The 16,432-nt window shown below is 56.3% G+C and overlaps 1 protein-coding gene across 18 annotated transcripts in view; it reads left to right on the top strand.

The window, feature by feature from the left end:
- Nucleotides 1–14,750, top strand: part of NCOR2 (nuclear receptor corepressor 2) — a 260,599-nt gene extending 245,849 nt beyond the window's left edge. For 13 of the 18 annotated variants that reach the window (XM_069794863.1, XM_069794861.1, XM_069794859.1 and 10 more), the window contains 9 exons: nucleotides 513–656; nucleotides 828–976; nucleotides 1,315–1,508; nucleotides 3,270–3,419; nucleotides 3,729–3,874; nucleotides 5,130–5,183; nucleotides 8,060–8,287; nucleotides 10,005–10,184; nucleotides 10,304–14,750. In XM_069794863.1, coding sequence (XP_069650964.1) covers nucleotides 513–656; nucleotides 828–976; nucleotides 1,315–1,508; nucleotides 3,270–3,419; nucleotides 3,729–3,874; nucleotides 5,130–5,183; nucleotides 8,060–8,287; nucleotides 10,005–10,184; nucleotides 10,304–10,479 — 1,421 coding nt within the window. In that variant the 3' untranslated portion in view covers nucleotides 10,480–14,750. The remainder of the gene's footprint in view (nucleotides 1–512; nucleotides 657–827; nucleotides 977–1,314; nucleotides 1,509–3,269; nucleotides 3,420–3,728; nucleotides 3,875–5,129; nucleotides 5,184–8,059; nucleotides 8,288–10,004; nucleotides 10,185–10,303) is intronic. The other 5 variants (XM_069794866.1, XM_069794875.1, XM_069794876.1 and 2 more) reach the window with 2 other exon arrangements.
- Nucleotides 14,751–16,432: the final 1,682 nt, after the last annotated feature.

Below are 16,432 nucleotides of genomic sequence, written 5' to 3'. Positions count from 1 at the left end.
GTGCGAGTCTGCTGTCTCTGGAGCAGGATCTGGAGTCTGCAGGGCCTTGCGCCCAATTTTCAAGTCCCTGCTCTTGGCCATGCTGGGCTTGGGGCTTTGCTTTGTAAAGCACTTGGAGACCTCTTGTGCAGCCACCTCCACGCCTGGAGAGCATTGCTTTCCCTCCTGGCGTAGTGGGGGTTTTATTTTTCTGTTTCAGTAGGTGGGGGAAAGGGGGGGAACAAGCTGTGAAGCTGCAGGGGTTGAATTTGGTTCCTGACTCCCATGCTGTCACCGCGAGGTGCTGAGCGTCCAGCTCTGCAGGACTGAGACATCACCTCTTTACTGAAGGCATTACGACAACTGGACATCAGGGGTGGCTCCGGGGGTCCCTGCAATGTGACCTGCCAGGTCTTCCGTCATCTTTTTTTTCCCCCCTTTGCTGAACGTGTGACTCTGCCTGCAAGCAACGGTTGCCACAGCACTAGGGAAAAGCCAAGCGAGCTGATTTTAACTCCCTTCTGTTTCCTCAGGCTTTCACGGAGGCTACAGCCCTGAGCGGATGGAAGCAGTGAGTCCCGTGAGCTCACCCAGCCTGTCCCATGAGAAAGGGGCCAAGCTGCTGCAGGATGCAGAGAAGGGGCACGGGGAGCATGACCTGAGGCAGAAACAGCAAGGTGAGGGCAGGGGCTGGCAGTGCCAGCTGGTGCAGGAGAACCCGAGCTGGCGTGGGGGGCTTCGTCAGCCAGGTCTCGCTCGCCATGCTCCAGTACCGTGCTGTGATGGCATTCAAGGAAGGGAGCACAGGCATCATCTCACACCTGCTCTCTTCTTTGTGCCCCCCCCAGGCTCGCTGAAGGCCTCGGCTCCCGAAACAGCCCACCTGCAGCACCTCCGGCAGCCCGACGGCCCCCAGTCCCAGTGTCAGCCTCTGCAGTCCAGCCAGAGTATCAAGGGCATGAACCAGCGGGTGGTCACGCTGGCCCAGCACATCAGTGTAATTAAACTCATTCTTGCCTTCCCGCTGCGACTCCTGGGAGGAGGGAAGAGCTGATACAAAACATGTCTGGTGGGGAAGGGCTGGGAGTGATGCTAGAGAGCTCAGCACCTCTGGTTGGGGGCTGGAGAGAGAAGAGCGCTTCAGGCATGTTCAGCCTGGGTGTTTGTGTCCCCAGTAAGCCCATCGCGAGAGCTGCTGCAGGCAGGAGGCAGAAGCTAGATCCCCACGGGTACAAACCAGCCTGATTCCCTCCTGCTTGCCCTGCCTTAGTTGAGCCCAGCAAAGCCAGAAGTAGAAACCAACTCTATTTCTGACTTAGGGCTTTATCCTTCTAGGAGGTCATCACGCAGGACTACACACGCCATCACCCGCAGCAGCTCAACTCCCACATCCAGACCCCAGTGTACTCCTTCCCCGGGGCCGCGTGCCCCGTGCTGGACCTGCGCCGCACCCCCAGTGAGGCGTATCTGCAGCAGCAGGAGCACGCAGCGACCTCCAGGATCTCCCCGCAGAACGAAGGAGGCAAAAGGTGAGGTCCAAGTGTCCAACCAAAGCTGGCGCGGGTTGGTTTCTGCCCACCCGCTGTGCCAGTCTGAGTTCGGACAGATCAGGGCTACCCAGGGTGAGGAGCCGGGCAGGTGCCCTTGGCTACCTGGCACCCCGGTAAGGGGGTTCATAGGGCAGGCTGGAATTTGGCGTTGCTGAATTTATGTTCCCCAGCTTGGTGCTTGCGTGGATTGCTTGCTTACACAGCCCAGAGGGTAAAACTGCTTTCTGATCTGGGCGCTTTTCCCCGTGGTGGTGCCTCTTGCTATTCCTGTTGTCCTAGAGGTGCTCTCTAGACCCCCCTGGAGAACGTGCATGATCCCCTTCCTGATCTGGCTGGTGTCACAGAATAGTTTAGGTGGGAAGGAACCTCTTGAGATCATCCAGCCCAACGCCCTGCTCTCAAGCAGGGTTAGTGGGAGCAGGTTGTCCTGGGTCATGGCCAGTTGGGTTTTGAATATCTCCACTGATGGAGACTTCAACACCTCTCTGGCCAACCTGTACCAGCATTTGAACACCCTCACAGTAAAAAAGTGTTTTCTTGTGTTGGGATGGAATTTCATGTGTTTTGGTTTGTGCCCGTTGCCTCTTGTCCTGTCACTGTCCTCAGTCCTTGGCAGGTCATGGCACAGTGACCTTTCAGACCACAGATGATTCCAAAAAACCCAAAGCAATGTATTTTCCGTTGGTTCAAAGTTAATTTTATCTTCATCTTTCTCAGTGAATCAGAAGCTTGTTAGACACATGTGCCCTGTCAGCTGCAACTATCCATGTCAGGCACTACCTGTATTTCTTTCAAAGTCACTTTCAAATCCTTGTGCTGGTATCAGCACAAGGCAGGTCTGATTGCTGTTGTATGGAATTAAAAAATGGGAAGTGTGAGAACGGTGTCTGTCCTGCCACCCAAACACCAACAGAGACCCAGATGCATCCAGGAAAGAGTGGTGTCTCCAAACTGGTGGTCCCCTGTCAGTAAATGTGATTATTCTTCCCAGCTCTCTCTGGTCCTAGAGTTGGCTTTATAACATTAGGGGAGAGAGCCCAGCCCTGGCCACCCAGTGATGAAGAAAACTGGGGGGGGGGAAGAGAAACCACAGAAAGAACAAAGACGTAAATTCCCAGAACTCGCCGTGAGAAATTCCTCACGGGCTCGAGCCTGGCCGTCTCCCAGGCGCTGGCCACAGGCAGGCATCGGGGGGCTGTCGGTCCTCTCCGGGCTGCCCCAGTGCCGGACTCACAGCCCGCAGCCAGCGACCCCCTGCATGGCCCCAGACAAGGTGGACAGGAGGTGGCGGGTGCTGCCCTCCACTGTGTTCACAAATATGATGGGGAATCAAAAGCCATGTCCCCAGAGGGTTAACGTCGCAGCCCTCCGCAGGGATCGTGTCCCTGCCAGCCAGGGACACTTGGGCTGAGCCAGCAAGTCCCAGGACTGGTCCCACCATCCCTCCTGGGCAGCTGTATTTGGGGCGGCTGCCGGCTGGCCCGCTGCCTGGAAATCTGGGCCACGTCTCGGCTCAGTCCTGCTCTGCACGCCTGCGGTGCAGAAAAATGCCCAAGCTGCACTCTTCCTCCGGCTTGCGTTAAAAGGCGCCGTAAGCCCACAGGGGTGTGGAAGGTTTGGCTTTTTTCCCTGCTGTAGAAAAGCTATTTTAGTCCTTCTCCCCCTCCCGACCCCAAGCTGCTGTGCAGAGACAGAGGATGTTGCAATAAAACGATTGCATCTCCCCACCGCTCTCCGCAGGTCTCCGGAGCAGAGCAAAGCCTCGGCCGGGAGTGGGTCGGACAACTGTATCGAGCCGGTCTCTCCACCAGACGGCGTGGGAGAATCGGAGCACGCCAAGAGCGCCACGTACCCAATCCTGTACCGCGAGGGCGAGCAGATAGACCAGAGGTAACACCGAGGGAGGGGATGGTGGAGACGGCCTGGGGATGTTCCCCTCATCCCCACGCTCGCCCTGGCCCAGGCTGCTTTTCTTGCAGCCAAAAGCAATGTCACATCCCAGGTTGCTGTCCGTTCGTAGGGGCTTTTCAACACCATGTGGTACATTTACGGTAGGGATAGGGAGAAAGGTTGGAGATCCGGAATATCTCAGGAGCCCCCAGGCTGATTCTAAGAAGTTACACAAAGGGAAGAGTCTCTCTAGGTAGGACTTTGTGAACTAGACGTTGCAGAGGTTTCCGATGGTCTTTTGCTTTGCAGGATGGGGTCCAAGTCCCCAGGAAACAACACTCAGCCTCCAGCTTTCTTCAGCAAGCTGACTGAGAGCAACTCTGCAATGGTGAAGTCCAAGAAACAGGAGATCATCAAGAAACTCAGCACGACCAACAAAAATGAGACGGAGTACAGTAAGGACATGTGGGGAGGCAAATGTGGGGCACTGAGGGGAAAAAAAGCCTTGAGGACACATGAAGCAAAGGAGATTTGGGAATGGGTGCTGCTGTGTTAAGGGCTGGGAGCTCCCAGCCAGCTCCCTCTGCATCGTGCCGTGGTTTGTTGGGAAGTGCAAGTTGAAAATGCTTCCTGGGATGAGCTGTGCTGGTGCCAGCAGTGGCTGTGTGCCTCTGGGGAGGCAACGGGAGGCTTCCCAGCCCCACGTCTCCTTGCTCTGGGGCTGTCAATCTCACCCACGCCAGATAACCACAATAGGAAGGAAATAATGAGCTGAGCACGGAGGAGGCTTAAGAGCAATTGATATTTTAATGAATGGCCAGCCAAGCTGAATCCTTCCTCCTTGAGATGCATCTCCCCCCAGCGTTACTTTAAGCCCTACGTCAATATTGGCGTAGCTCTGTAAAACTAAGCAGGCTGGCTTATATTAGAAATTCAGCCCGTTCATTCATTAACCGCTAATAGAGTAGATAGGATCATAATTTAATTTAGCCCAGCATTATACAGTCAATACTAATTCAATTTGAATCCATCTTACAACAGCTGCATCGGATAAGAGGGACCAAGCTGTCTCGTCTCCTGGATGGTGTTACCATGAGCCAACAGTATTGTTATGCCCCTTTGGGGACATGAGGCTGAACCCCATGACCTTCCACACTTTCCCTTATCAAGGGAAAATATATAGAAATAGGAAACGCCTCTTATTTGATGAGAATTTCTGTTATTCTAAGGAAAGCAATATCCAAGTCAAACAGCTCAGCTAAGAGGGAAAATATTGGTTTAACATTTCTTCTCCTCCTCCTCGCCCTCCCCACTGCCCAGACCTGCTCCCTGGGTGTGGGGATTTGAACCTTCGGAAATCCTGTAGGCAGGAGAGAGGGTTTGACTTCACGGAACTTGAAATTCAAAGGGCTGGAGGGAGGGAGGTCAGCTCTGAGCATGAAGACATCGCCCCGACTCTCTGGGCTCTGCTTTTCTGCCCTTTCCCAGCTGGCAAGGCATGCCCGCTGTGGATTTCCCAAAGGCAATTACTCCTGGTCCCAGCCAGCACCCGCAAACCCACCCCAGTGCCTGGGGGAGGTGGGGTGCTGTCAGGCTGGGTGCCGTGACAGGGACACCGGGATCTTGTCGTGGGTGGCACAGCAAGTCCCTCCCTACTGCCAGCCTGCAAATACTGCTCTCATACTGAAGAGCTTCTTTGTTTTTCTCCAGATGTTGGGCAGCCTGGGACAGAGATTTTCAATATGCCGGCGATTACCGGAGCAGGTAACACTCCCATATACCTGTACCATACCTCATTCCCTACAGGGCTCACAGCCACAGAGAGCAGGAGACTCGGTAGATTTAAGCATCTCCTTTTTTCCTTTTGCCATAAGACCGAGCGTAACAGCTGCTGCGAGGCTGAAGTCTTGGGACACACCGTAACTCCCTGCTGTTGAGTTGGAGACAGTGCAGTGTAACTCCTTGGAAAGCCTGACAGAGTTTGAGGAGAAGTGAAAAGTTAAGCAAGGGTTGGCCATCTGATGCCAACGGAAGGTCACACTATAGCAAGGTGGACCTCGCGCTCAGGAGAGAGCACCCTGCTCTTGGTGGGACCTTGTGGTCACCCATGGATGGGGTAGGAGGGCAACAGCAAAAGGGAACGTGAGGGTGGGAAGCAGGTTCTGTGCCACCGTGGGTTGGGCAGGCTGCAGGAGCCGGTCGCGAAAGCAAACTGGGGTGAGAGGAGCACCCCGTAGCCTTGAACTGTGAGTGTTGGGCAAACTGGCGATGGCTGAGGACCAAGAGGAGGTGTTATCTGGGAGATGGAGAGGTGCTCGGGCACAGGGGTGCCGGCAGCGTGCTCAGTCCTCCAAGTGCTTAAAGCGTGGGTTGACTTCAGTTTCTCAGGAGCTGGGAGGAAACGTTCAGCTGGTGGCCAGATCCGGCCATGGCGGTGCAGCCGGTGCCACGCAGAAGCGTGTTGTGGGCAGGACCGCTTGGAGCTCTGCTGCTGTGCAGAAGGGGGAGCTCCCGGCGGGTCGAGGGTTTCAGGCTGATCACCCGGTTCTGGAGGAACAGTTTTGGTGGTGGTATCTGAGTGCTGCCTCAGGCAGCCATGGTGGGCTTTAGCGAGTCCCCAGCCCCAACCAGCATTAACCTGCCAGCCTGCCTAACTGGGGGTTCGCTGGCTAACACCTGGGACTGTATCCCAGCCCCCAAAGAGCCCCCCTGCTCTCAGGGCCTAAGGGTGCTGGGAAGGGCTCACGATGGTCCCCCAGACACCGGTGGAGATGTATTTGCTGTGCTGAGCCTGAGAACCACCGTGCAGGACCTGAAATGGTGATTTAGGAGCTTCCCCAGGGGCACTGCACCCTCCCCAGCTCTGCTGGGCCCACAGCTTCCAGCCCAGCTGGGAAGGGAGGAGAGGAGCAGCTTAAGGAAGGGATTTTGTCAAAGAGGGGCAGAAGGCAGCCCCGCGGAGTCGGGTGGCCAGTATGGGCTTCCCCGGCACAGGACAGAGACCAGCCCGAGGGAGAAAGACGGCGTGAAGGCTGTTGAGCCGTTGCCACCTGCGGCAGCAATGTCCAGGTGGGCTCGCAAATGAATGCAACGAATCCCCATTGAGGAGTATTAATTGATACTTAATTGATTAAGTATTGATGCTCTCCTACAGCAGGAATGCCCTCAGGTTGTTAGTTTTAAGTAGGAGGAATGGCAGCTTTCCCACAACCAAGGGAAGGAGGTGCTGTGGGCAAGGACTTTGTGCAGTAGGAGGGCCAGGCACAGCCATCAGTGGTGTAAGACCACTCGCCGGCGTGAACGTGCTTGGGAGGAGCCGACTCATGTCGGCAGCTGGGACCCAAGGGTCCACAGCAGACAAAATCTGGGGGGGTGAGTCCCAACCTCCTGAGAGCATCCCCTGGTCAAAGCCGCTCCTGCTGTGCTGGAGGGAGGCGTAAAGGCAGAGCGTAGGGAGCTGAGGGCCAGGGTCTGGCCGGAGGGGACCAGGAGAGACCCTGCCTGTTTACAGGAAGACAAGCGAACCCAGGATCCGTCCCTTTCCGAGCGGAGGGGCAGCAATCCGAGCGCAAACACCCCCAGGATGGGGTGACCTGGGGAGGTTGGGAGGGGGCTGCCAGTGGGGCTTCCCTCGCCGGCCTGCTATTTTTATGTCTGTATTTTGCCCTTGCTTGTTCCCTGTAACTGCCACACTGGGAATGACGGTGGCGTGGCTGAGCCTAGTGCCCTCTGGTCCCTGTGCGGTGCTGCACCATAACTGCATGGCTTGAGACTCACAACCACGCGGACACACCATTTCGCCTCTGCATCCTGTCCCGTAGCCGCGGCTCAGCCCGGGAGGGGGCCCTGGTCCACAGTGGGCGCCCGGCCGGGGGGGGAGGAAGGGAGCGGGCTGGGGCAATGGGCAGGGGGCTTGCAAAGAAAGTGAGGAGGGACAAAAGGACTCTCCCCTCTCCCCAGCGTAGCCCGACCCCACACATGCAGCTCCGCAGGGCCCGTGCCCTCGTCTGGGGGCTGCCTGCGTTTGCCACCTCTCGTGCCGGGGCCAAATCTGGGCACCTCTTTCCAATCAAGTGTTTTTGTGGGGTGCCCCCTCTTCCTTCCCTGATTCTTCCTCCGTGGCAAACTGCCCCAGCCTCCAAATTCCTGGCACACCAATTTTTGATCTGTGCGTGCATCCATATGAACGCCACATCCAGGTGACTCTCCTCCTGCTCCCATGCCAAGCCTGGCTGTGTTGGGAGCACAGCCCCCGTCCCCCCCACTTCTTGCAGTCGCTCCCCGGGGCTCAGCGACAACCCCTTATCCCCGCCATCCTCCAAGCCCTTGGCCCCAGGGAACCCTGCCTGCCTGCAGCACCCCAGAAACCCAAATCCCAGAGTAAGTCCCATCCCATCCCACCGCCAGCCCCTGCCAAGCCCTGGGGCGGGATGGAGCGGGGAGGAGGAGGACGGGTGCATTGCAGCGCTTTAAAGAACAACATGACAAAGTTTGTTGCTTTGCGAGAATGTGCTGACTGTTTGTTTCTTCCCTTCTCCCTTGTCTCCTTTCTCCCCCTTTCCCATTCCCCCCATCTTTCTTCTCATTTGGCTCCCCCCCATCTCCCGTCCCCTCTCTCCTCCCCCTCCCGTATCTCCCAGGGCTAATCAGTTGTAGGAGCCAGTCGGTCCAAGAGAATTCCAGTACCAACATGGGGTTGGAGGCAATAATTAGGAAAGCCCTAATGGGTAAATATGACGAGCAGTGGGAAGAGCGCTCACCTCTCAGTGCCAATGCTTTTAACTCTCTGAATGCCAGTGCAAGCCTGCCCGCTGCTATGCCCATAACTCCTGCTGATGGACGAAACGAGGACGTGCGCTCCTTGCCAGGTCTGCAGCCCTCTCCACCTTCGCTCTCTCTGTGTTATTAATTCTCAGCCTTTATTTTTCCCCTTTTGTGGGTGGATTTATTCCCCCCCACCCTGCCCCATTTTTGTTCATTTTGGTTTTCTTTTCTCCCCTCCCTCCCCCAGCTTCAAGCTTTGTGAATCCGCTGATTAATCCTGGTCTTGTTTGATGTTAATTTAATAGTCTCAGAAGGTGCTGTTGCTTTCTCTAAACCACTGACTGTGTGCCTTTCCCCATTTGTTGGTTTTTAATATCTCCTTTTCCTTTTCTTTTTTTTCTTTTTTTTTCTTTTTTTTTTTTCTTTTTTTTTTTACACAATGGAAAGGTTTATGGGGGGAGAAAAAATCCACACCCAAAAGACTGAAGCCATAAACCTAAATAGCCACCCCAAACTGTCTATAAACCCCAGGGAGCATCACTGCTCCCAAAATAAGGGAAGGAGCCTGTCCCTCCCCACCCTGGGCTCAGGGTGTTGGGTCAGGCTCTGGCCTGGGACAGAGGGTTGGATGGGACCTGGCGGTGCCTGGAGCAAGAGGGGGAGCTTAAGGGAGCTAAAGTGGTAGATGGGGGACAACTTCAGAGAACAGGGCTGGGGCTGAGCTGCCCCATGGGCCCCGGCAGGGCTTGCAAAGCCGGCTGGGTGCCAAGATGGGGTCTGCCCGGCTTCGGGGGAGGCCTGAGCAGAGCCAGGAGGGTTGTTCTGCGGATCTCCAGTTAAGGAAGAGAGGAGGGGGACCAGGGACGGATGGGGGAGAGCGTTTGTCCCCCGCGCGCCCGCAAAGGGCAGATAGCCTCTTGCAAGCACCCTGCGCAGAGCACAGCGGCTGGTGCTGGGGGTCACCCTTGGCAATCTGGGCGCAGAACCCCCTAAGCTGAGGAGCAGGGCCCTGGGGGCACACATTGCGCCTTCCTCCGGCTCAGCTCAGACCCGGTGCTCTTCAGCTTGTTGCAGAAAAGCTTTTCTGGCTCCTGCATGAAACCAGCAGCTTCTTCCAGCCACGCTTCCCCATGCCCGGCAGAGGCTGCCTGGGCAGGCAGGGTGGGATGCAGAGCCCATCCATCCCTCCCCCTTTTGGGAGCTCCCCCCAGTTTAGCCGGGTTAACCTACGCGGCAGAGGCTGTTTTGGCTTTAAAACATTTAAAAACTGGCTAAACATCACCAGGGATTTTGCTGTAAGAACAGATTAAAGACCATCCTGGCCATGTAGACCACGGGAATGGGGAATGTGCTCAGGGCTCCAGCGCCCACGTAGCTCCTGGGGCGTCCCTGCCAACTGGCCGCGCGGCGGCACGTGGAGCTCCTGCGCCACGACTCGTGTTTGTGGGCTGAGCCGTGAGCCGGCTTGGGAGCAGACCCTGCACAGAAACAGCCCAGCCAAAGCCACGTGGCTGCTCCTGCCCCAGATCTGCTCCACGGGACGGTTCATAGCATCAACCCACAAAGTGGAGAGCGGCACAGGAGGGGACAGAAACCTCCTCGAGCCACCGCAGCCCCCCGCCCGCCCGCCCCGCTGCGGAGAGCTCGCCCCATCACCCTTCGCCGCCGTGGTGCCGGCGGCACGTGGGGTGAGCTTTTCTCCCGCCACGAGCTATTTTTCCAAGCTCTTAAAAGGGAAGCCCTGGGTACCCGCACCCCCTCCCCGACCCCCCGAGCCCCATCACGACGAGCCGGGTGACGAGCGGGCTCTTCTCTTTGCAGGAGGAGGGGGGAAGCCAAAGATCGCTGCCAGACCCAACAGCCGCAAGGCCAAGTCCCCGGCGCCGGGTCTGTCCTCGGGCGAGCGGCCGCCCTCCGTCTCCTCGGTGCACTCGGAGGGGGACTGCAACCGGAGGACGCCCCTCACCAACCGCGTCTGGGAGGACAGGCCATCGTCCGCAGGTAGGGCTCGGCGGGGACGTGTCCCCGAAGGGACGCCGTGCCACCCTCGCCGGGGGGGCTGCAGGGGGGCAGCCACCCCGGCCCCGGCGTTGACTCTCTGCTCCCTCCTCCCCTCGCAGGTTCGACGCCGTTCCCTTACAACCCGCTCACCATGCGGCTCCCCAGCGGGGTGGTGACGGCAGCCCCCGCTGCCCCCCTGCCGCAGGGGACCCCCGGCAGCCAGCACCATGCCTGGGACGAGGAGCCCAAGCCCCTGCTCTGCTCCCAGTACGAAACCCTTTCGGACAGTGAATGAAGCCAACCGGGGCAGGGAGATGGCGACCAAACCCAGGGCGTGGGGAGCGAGTGGGACACCCGGGGCGAGCGCCCGCCACCCCGGCCCCGCCGGCTCTCACGAGCGAAGATGCAGGAGCAGAGCTATTTTATTTTTTCCTTTTCCTTTTTTTTTTTTTTTTTCCTCCTTCCATTCCCAACCAGCCAATTTGGGGGGATGGGGGGGAGGGTAAATTTTTGTTGTTGGTTTTTTTTTTTTTCTTTCTCAACATCTGGAAATTTCTGCATCCTATTCAGTCTGAAAAAAAAGAGAAGAAAAAAGCCTTAACAAGACAAAACCCATGGAACCCATCTTCGATCTTGGCAGCCTTGCTGGGTAGTGACCCCTGCGCTCACGAGGGACTATATGAGCAGCCACGTGCCCGAAGCGCGCACGTCCCGGGGCCGCGCACGCTCGGACACTCTGCCGGTGCGCTCCCGCGGAGTCAAGTGAGGGGCTGTGGGATGCTCCCCCGCATCCCACTCATGGGGCTGTGCTGCAGAAATGCAAAACCTTGAGCGGGTTAAAGAAAAAAAAAAGTTTAAGAAGTGAAATAGGATGGAACGCCCTGGTTTGGTTCCCCCCAGCTGATCTGAGGGCTGGTTGCCCATCATACCCACGTTGCAAGACGTATCAGCTCCGCAGCAGTCTCGAACATGGTTGGGATGAGCGGGCAGGGGAGGGAGTGAAGAGCTATTTCTTAAAAAAAAAAAAAAAAACAAAACAAAAAAACAAAAAAATCCTGGTCCCTTCCGTGGAAGCGATCCCGGGCTTAAATCGGAGTGGGCAGGGATGTCCCCGGGCTGGCTCGCGCGCTGCCCATGGAGGGGCTCGGTTGCTTTAAGTGCATTGTTTTCTGAATGGTGAGAAAAGGCAATTGTAAATTGTATTGGTCTACAGGGTATATTTTTGATACCTTCAGTGAATTATGTCAATATTTTACGCAAGGAAGGACTTAAACAAAACACAGTATTACATGCTGTAAAAGAGGTTCTGTTCTTACATGCAGGCTTTGATGCGTTTGTCCATTGTGTGGAAGGGTTTAAAAAAAAAGACAGAAGGTAACAATGATCCATCAAAGCTATCTGTAAGGCAGGAGAATGTATGAACTTAGTTTAAAAAAAAAAAAAAAAACAAAATCTTGCCATGGTTGTAGGGCCCCCCATTATACACACCTTTGCTGACTCAGCAGAAATTGTTTGCTGGTTGTAGATGTTGATTCTCCAGAGCCCTCCGAGCTGGCCGGGTGCAGGGGCAGAGCGGGCAGGAGGCTGGCGTGGCAGGGAGTTCACAGGAAACTTTAAAAAAAAAAAAAAAAAAAAAAAAAAAAAAGAGAAAAAAAAGGAAAAAAAAGTTTTTATTGTATTTTTGTGATACACACGAATGCTCTACTTTACATTATTTTTTTCATTCCATGATGTTGGCTCATATCTGCAGTTACATGGTTAAAGAACAAAATATTAGACTTTTTTTCATTCACTTCTGCTTTCTCGCTCTGGGGGAAAAAAATGGCAAAAAAAAAAAAAAAGTATTAAATGCTTTGCATTCTATACGCTAGAGGAACCCAGAGCACGGCACAGACTTTCTGCCTCTCCGGCTGCTGGGTGGGCAGCCAGCCCCCGCAGCCTCCCGGCAGCCCTCGCATCCAATGCGCGGGTCCAGCGGTGAGGCCAGCGCCATCACCTTCCCGATGGATCTTTCTTTTCCCCCCTGCAACGTTCCTAGGTTGATTCTGATTTCAAAGGAAGAGAATGATGGTGTTTGTTGTTTGTTTGGGGTTTGTTTTTTTTTTTGTTGGGTTTTTTTTGTTTTTTACAATGTACAGGTTTTTAATGTTCATCAATGTTTGTGTCTTTTCTGTTGTGCTTTTTTTTTTTTTTTTTTAAAGAAAAAAAACTGAGACAATGCACAAGCAATGTGGAAGTCTTTCCGTTCCCAGGTTATTGCTGCTGGTGTCTCCGTGGCTCTGACATGTGAAAACTAACAGAGCTGATATCTGGGCGTAATGTTATTAAAGTGTTGCAGATTTTGCTGGGGGAAAAAAAAAAAAAAAATCCAAATCCAACCCATCTTCAAAGCCACCTCCTTAACCTATTTGGAAAAAAATAGCAAAAAAAAAAAAAAAACCAAAACCCACAACAAAGAATAAAGTTCCCACTTGGCACAGTAGCAATACTGTGTGCTGCTTTGGTGTCTCCGCAAGTCCAGGAAGGTGCTGGTTGCTGGGGGAAGGCGGCCGCGGAGCTCGCAGCCCCGCTGACCGGCGTCGCAGACCCTGCCACCAGCAGCTCTCGCCGGCAGAGACCCCGGCGTGGGTTGAGAGGCGGCGAGAGAAACGCCTGAGCTGAGCTCAGCTCCTGCCTGCGGGGCGGCCGCGCGGAGCCTTGGCTTTCGCTGCAGCTGGCTCTCGCCGCTGGTAGCCGCGGCCCCGCGGCGTGCCGGGGATCGAGGCGCCGGGGCAGCATTTGGGTTCCTCACCGCGTGGGCATCCCGTGCCGACCCCGTGGGCCGAGCGCGGCCAGGTGTCGGGACATCGGGAAGGGCCACGGACTCCAGCCAGGAGCTGCGGAGCTGCTTTCTCGCTTTTCCGGCCAGAGCGGGGTTGGGTTGTCCTCCCCGTTATCCCCAGGCAGCGTTCGCCCGTGCCATAGCCAGCACCTAAAGCCACGGGCTGGAGGGTGAAGAGCTCGTCCCACCCTTCGGTGCTAACCGCGTCGCCGTGTTTCTCTTTTCGTCTCGTTTCTACCTTGTCTTTGGCGTGCGCGGGGCGAGGAGTCAGGGCTGGCCAGGAGCCCCAGCACAGCTGATGCCCGGCCCTGTGCTGTGAGGGTGTCACAAGAGTTTTCAGATGTTTGTAAGGTTGTTTTAGTCCTTTTGGGATTTGCGGCTCGGTGCTGGTGGATGGATGGTTGGGCAGATGTTATCCGCTGTCTTCTGGGCAGGGCGGTGTTTGCAGGAGGGGACAGTGCTGCGGCGCTGGGAGGACGCGGAGTTTGTCGGGGAGACGGCGGTGACCCCCAGCCGCTGCGGGGCTCCGGCAGCCTCACGGCCCTGCTCAGCGGGATCCTTCGGGATCATTTCTGGAGCAGGACACGTCGCTGATATTCCCGGCTCTGTGCAAGAGCTCGGGCCCCGGCTGTGCCATGCGTCCCCATCACGCCAGGACAGCCTGCCCTGGGCTGGGAGCCACAGGAGGGGAGCAGCCCAACTGTGCGTGAGACCGGCCGAGGCAGGGGCACACGTGGGTTTTGCTCCGGCAGGGTCTTACACTTGGGGAACCCCCCCTGCAGAGAGCTCAACCCCGCAGCTGGCCACGGCGCAGCTCTTTTTTTGGTGCGTTCTGTCTTGCTGCGTCTCCATCGTCGGTCTCCCCGTGCACGCCCCGTCCCCACACAGACCCTTCTGCAGCCGCCTGTCCCCCAGCGCGTCCCCGCAGCAGCGCGGACGGGGACGGGGCATGGGGGGACGTGGGGGAGCGGCAGCTCCTGTCGGGGAGCTCTGCGGGACCCTTGCCATGCTGGAAGAGGGAGCATCCTCCCGCTGCAGATTAAGTTGAGTTAACGAGTTGCCGGCGTGCCGGGCGGGACGCCCGCAGCCGCTCGGTGGGGATGTGCCCGGCCCTGGGGGTCTGCTGTGGGATGGCCCCCCCATTTCTCTGCTCACATGTGGGCTGGGGGGAGCGTGGTTTTGGGAAAGGGGGAGCTGCTGCTCCTGGAGGTCATGATGCTCCCCCCCCATCCTGCCCTGCTCTGGCCCTCGTGCTCCCCCCTGCCCACCCCCGCAGCTGGGGACTGAGGCATCCCCAAGCACCCCAAAACCTCGCGGCAGGGTCCGACTGGCACCTCCCTGTGCTGCCGGCTGTGGTTGTGCAATCCAGGAGAAAGTCACGTTAAACTATGAAAAAAACCCCAAGTTTAAAGTTAATGTTCGCCAACTTTGTAACTTGTACAAACAGGCAAACAAATTATTGGACAATTTATTGCTTGAACTGTACCGGGGGAAATATCTATCTTTTGTACAACAACCTGTGCATAGCTGTTTTGAAGTGAATTGTATGATAGCCGGGGCTGTACAGAGAAACCACCAGGTGTAAATATTTCCGCAGCTTGCTCTAGAGGGGTGGGGGTCTTCTACTAAAGGTGAAGGGGTTTGTTCACTGTTATTTTGCTCGGCGTGCCCACCAGCAAGCGGTGTGGGTAGCAGTGTCCAAACACTGCCTTACTGGTTAAATAATAAAAAAGCAAACAAACCAACCCAAACAAAAAAAGCTTATTTGGCAGCAAAATACAGCGCGCTCCTACCTGTTTGTGTGCGTGAGCCCAGGCAGGGCAAGCTGCTCGCGGGGCAGCCGAATCGGGAGCGGGATGGCGAGGGGGGGTGCGGGGTGCATTGGGGACCCCCGCAGTGGCGGGGCACTGGTGGGGGTGTCTGTGGCAAAATGGGCTGGGGGGGAGAAGGGTCGGTGGCAGCAGTGCCCCATGGTGCGCGGCTCGCTCGCGTCGGGGCTGGCTGATACAGTCCCCGGCGTCGCTACCGGGCTGGTCGAGGTGGGAGGGTCTGCGCACCCACCGGCTGCGCTGTGACCCTCCCGCGGCACCACCGGCGATGGGGATGGTGCTGCTGGAAGGACCTCGGCAAGGAGCGAGTTTGCTGGCTGAAGCATGACGGGGCATCGCACCCTAAAGCTCGGGGGATCGGTGCTCTGGCCAAGTTGCAGCCTCGCTCCTTGCCTCAGTTTCCCCATCTGCAGGTAGGGCTCGCACCCCTGCGCTGCTTTTTAACCAACAGGTGGCCAAGAGCTTAAGCACGATGTTTTTATTGACTGTGGTCACCAAGGGTGACCACCAAGGATGCTAGTGGCACCCAAGGACAGCTGTGGGACCATGCACCCCTTAGCTAAATGCCCCCAAACGAGATACCCGTGTCTCTCTCAGCATCGAGCAGGGGTGATGCTGGAGGACACCTTGGCTTCGTTGCTCTTTAACCAGCAGCCAAGGAAAACGTTGTTCAACTGTGATTTAATTTAAAAGTTGAATTTAATTTTTTAAAAAATATACATTCTGGTGATGGATAATCCCTCACAAGCCTTGTAGGAAAGTATTGGCGAGGCTAATTAGCTGCTACCTAATTAAGAACCGAAACAGAAGCGTTGGTATGTATTTGCAGGTCTAAATTGCTTTACCTCTGACATCCGTCCGATGGGGTGCGGTTGACTTGGGTTGGGGATGGGACCTGTCAGTCCCCAAGTCCCCCTCCTGCATCTGCACCTGCGGGGCCGGTGCTGCAGGGGTCGGGAGCTCTTCCCGGTGCCGTGGGTGTGCGTGCAGTGGCATTTTACAGGGCAAGTGACGAATGGGGGGACGGCGAGCCGAGGGGTATGGCTCTGCATGAGGACAAATTGGATGGCTACATGGGATTTAATCCATTGAAGGGCTCTTAGTTGGTTTTGCACTTGGGGGCCTTCTGCTGCCTTTCCTGGGGCTGAGAAATGGATTTTACACAAAAGATGTTTTCCTGAGAGCAGCAATGAGCATTTCAGCCAGGGCATACCCCTACCTTTTGCCAGCTGAGCGTTTTGGGTGGTCACCCCGATCTGAGCGTTTTGGGTGGTCACCCCGATCTGAGCTGCTGCAAGTCCTGGAGGAAGGCTCCCCAGTGCTGCGCGACTGGTTTGTCTGTCCAGGGGGGTGGCCAAAAGGCTCCTGTCTCTGTGCTGGTGAAGGATCACCCTAGGTCTTCTGGATCGCTCAGACACCATCTGAAATCCCTCCAGGTACGTACCTACACTGACCAAACCTGCCTCCTCCAGTCTCCACAAGCTCCTCCAGTGACCAGCTCCCGTGGCGATGCACTAGGTAGATACCTGCTGCCTCTTAAAGATCAGTCTGAAGATCTCCGAGACCAGAGATTTTGTTGAAATCCTTCTTGGAAAGGC

Source organism: Haliaeetus albicilla, chromosome 10, assembly GCF_947461875.1.
Source record: "Haliaeetus albicilla chromosome 10, bHalAlb1.1, whole genome shotgun sequence".
Taxonomy (NCBI): domain Eukaryota; kingdom Metazoa; phylum Chordata; class Aves; order Accipitriformes; family Accipitridae; genus Haliaeetus; species Haliaeetus albicilla.
Note: the sequence above shows the minus strand (reverse complement) of the source record. Positions and strands in the feature narration are given on the sequence as shown.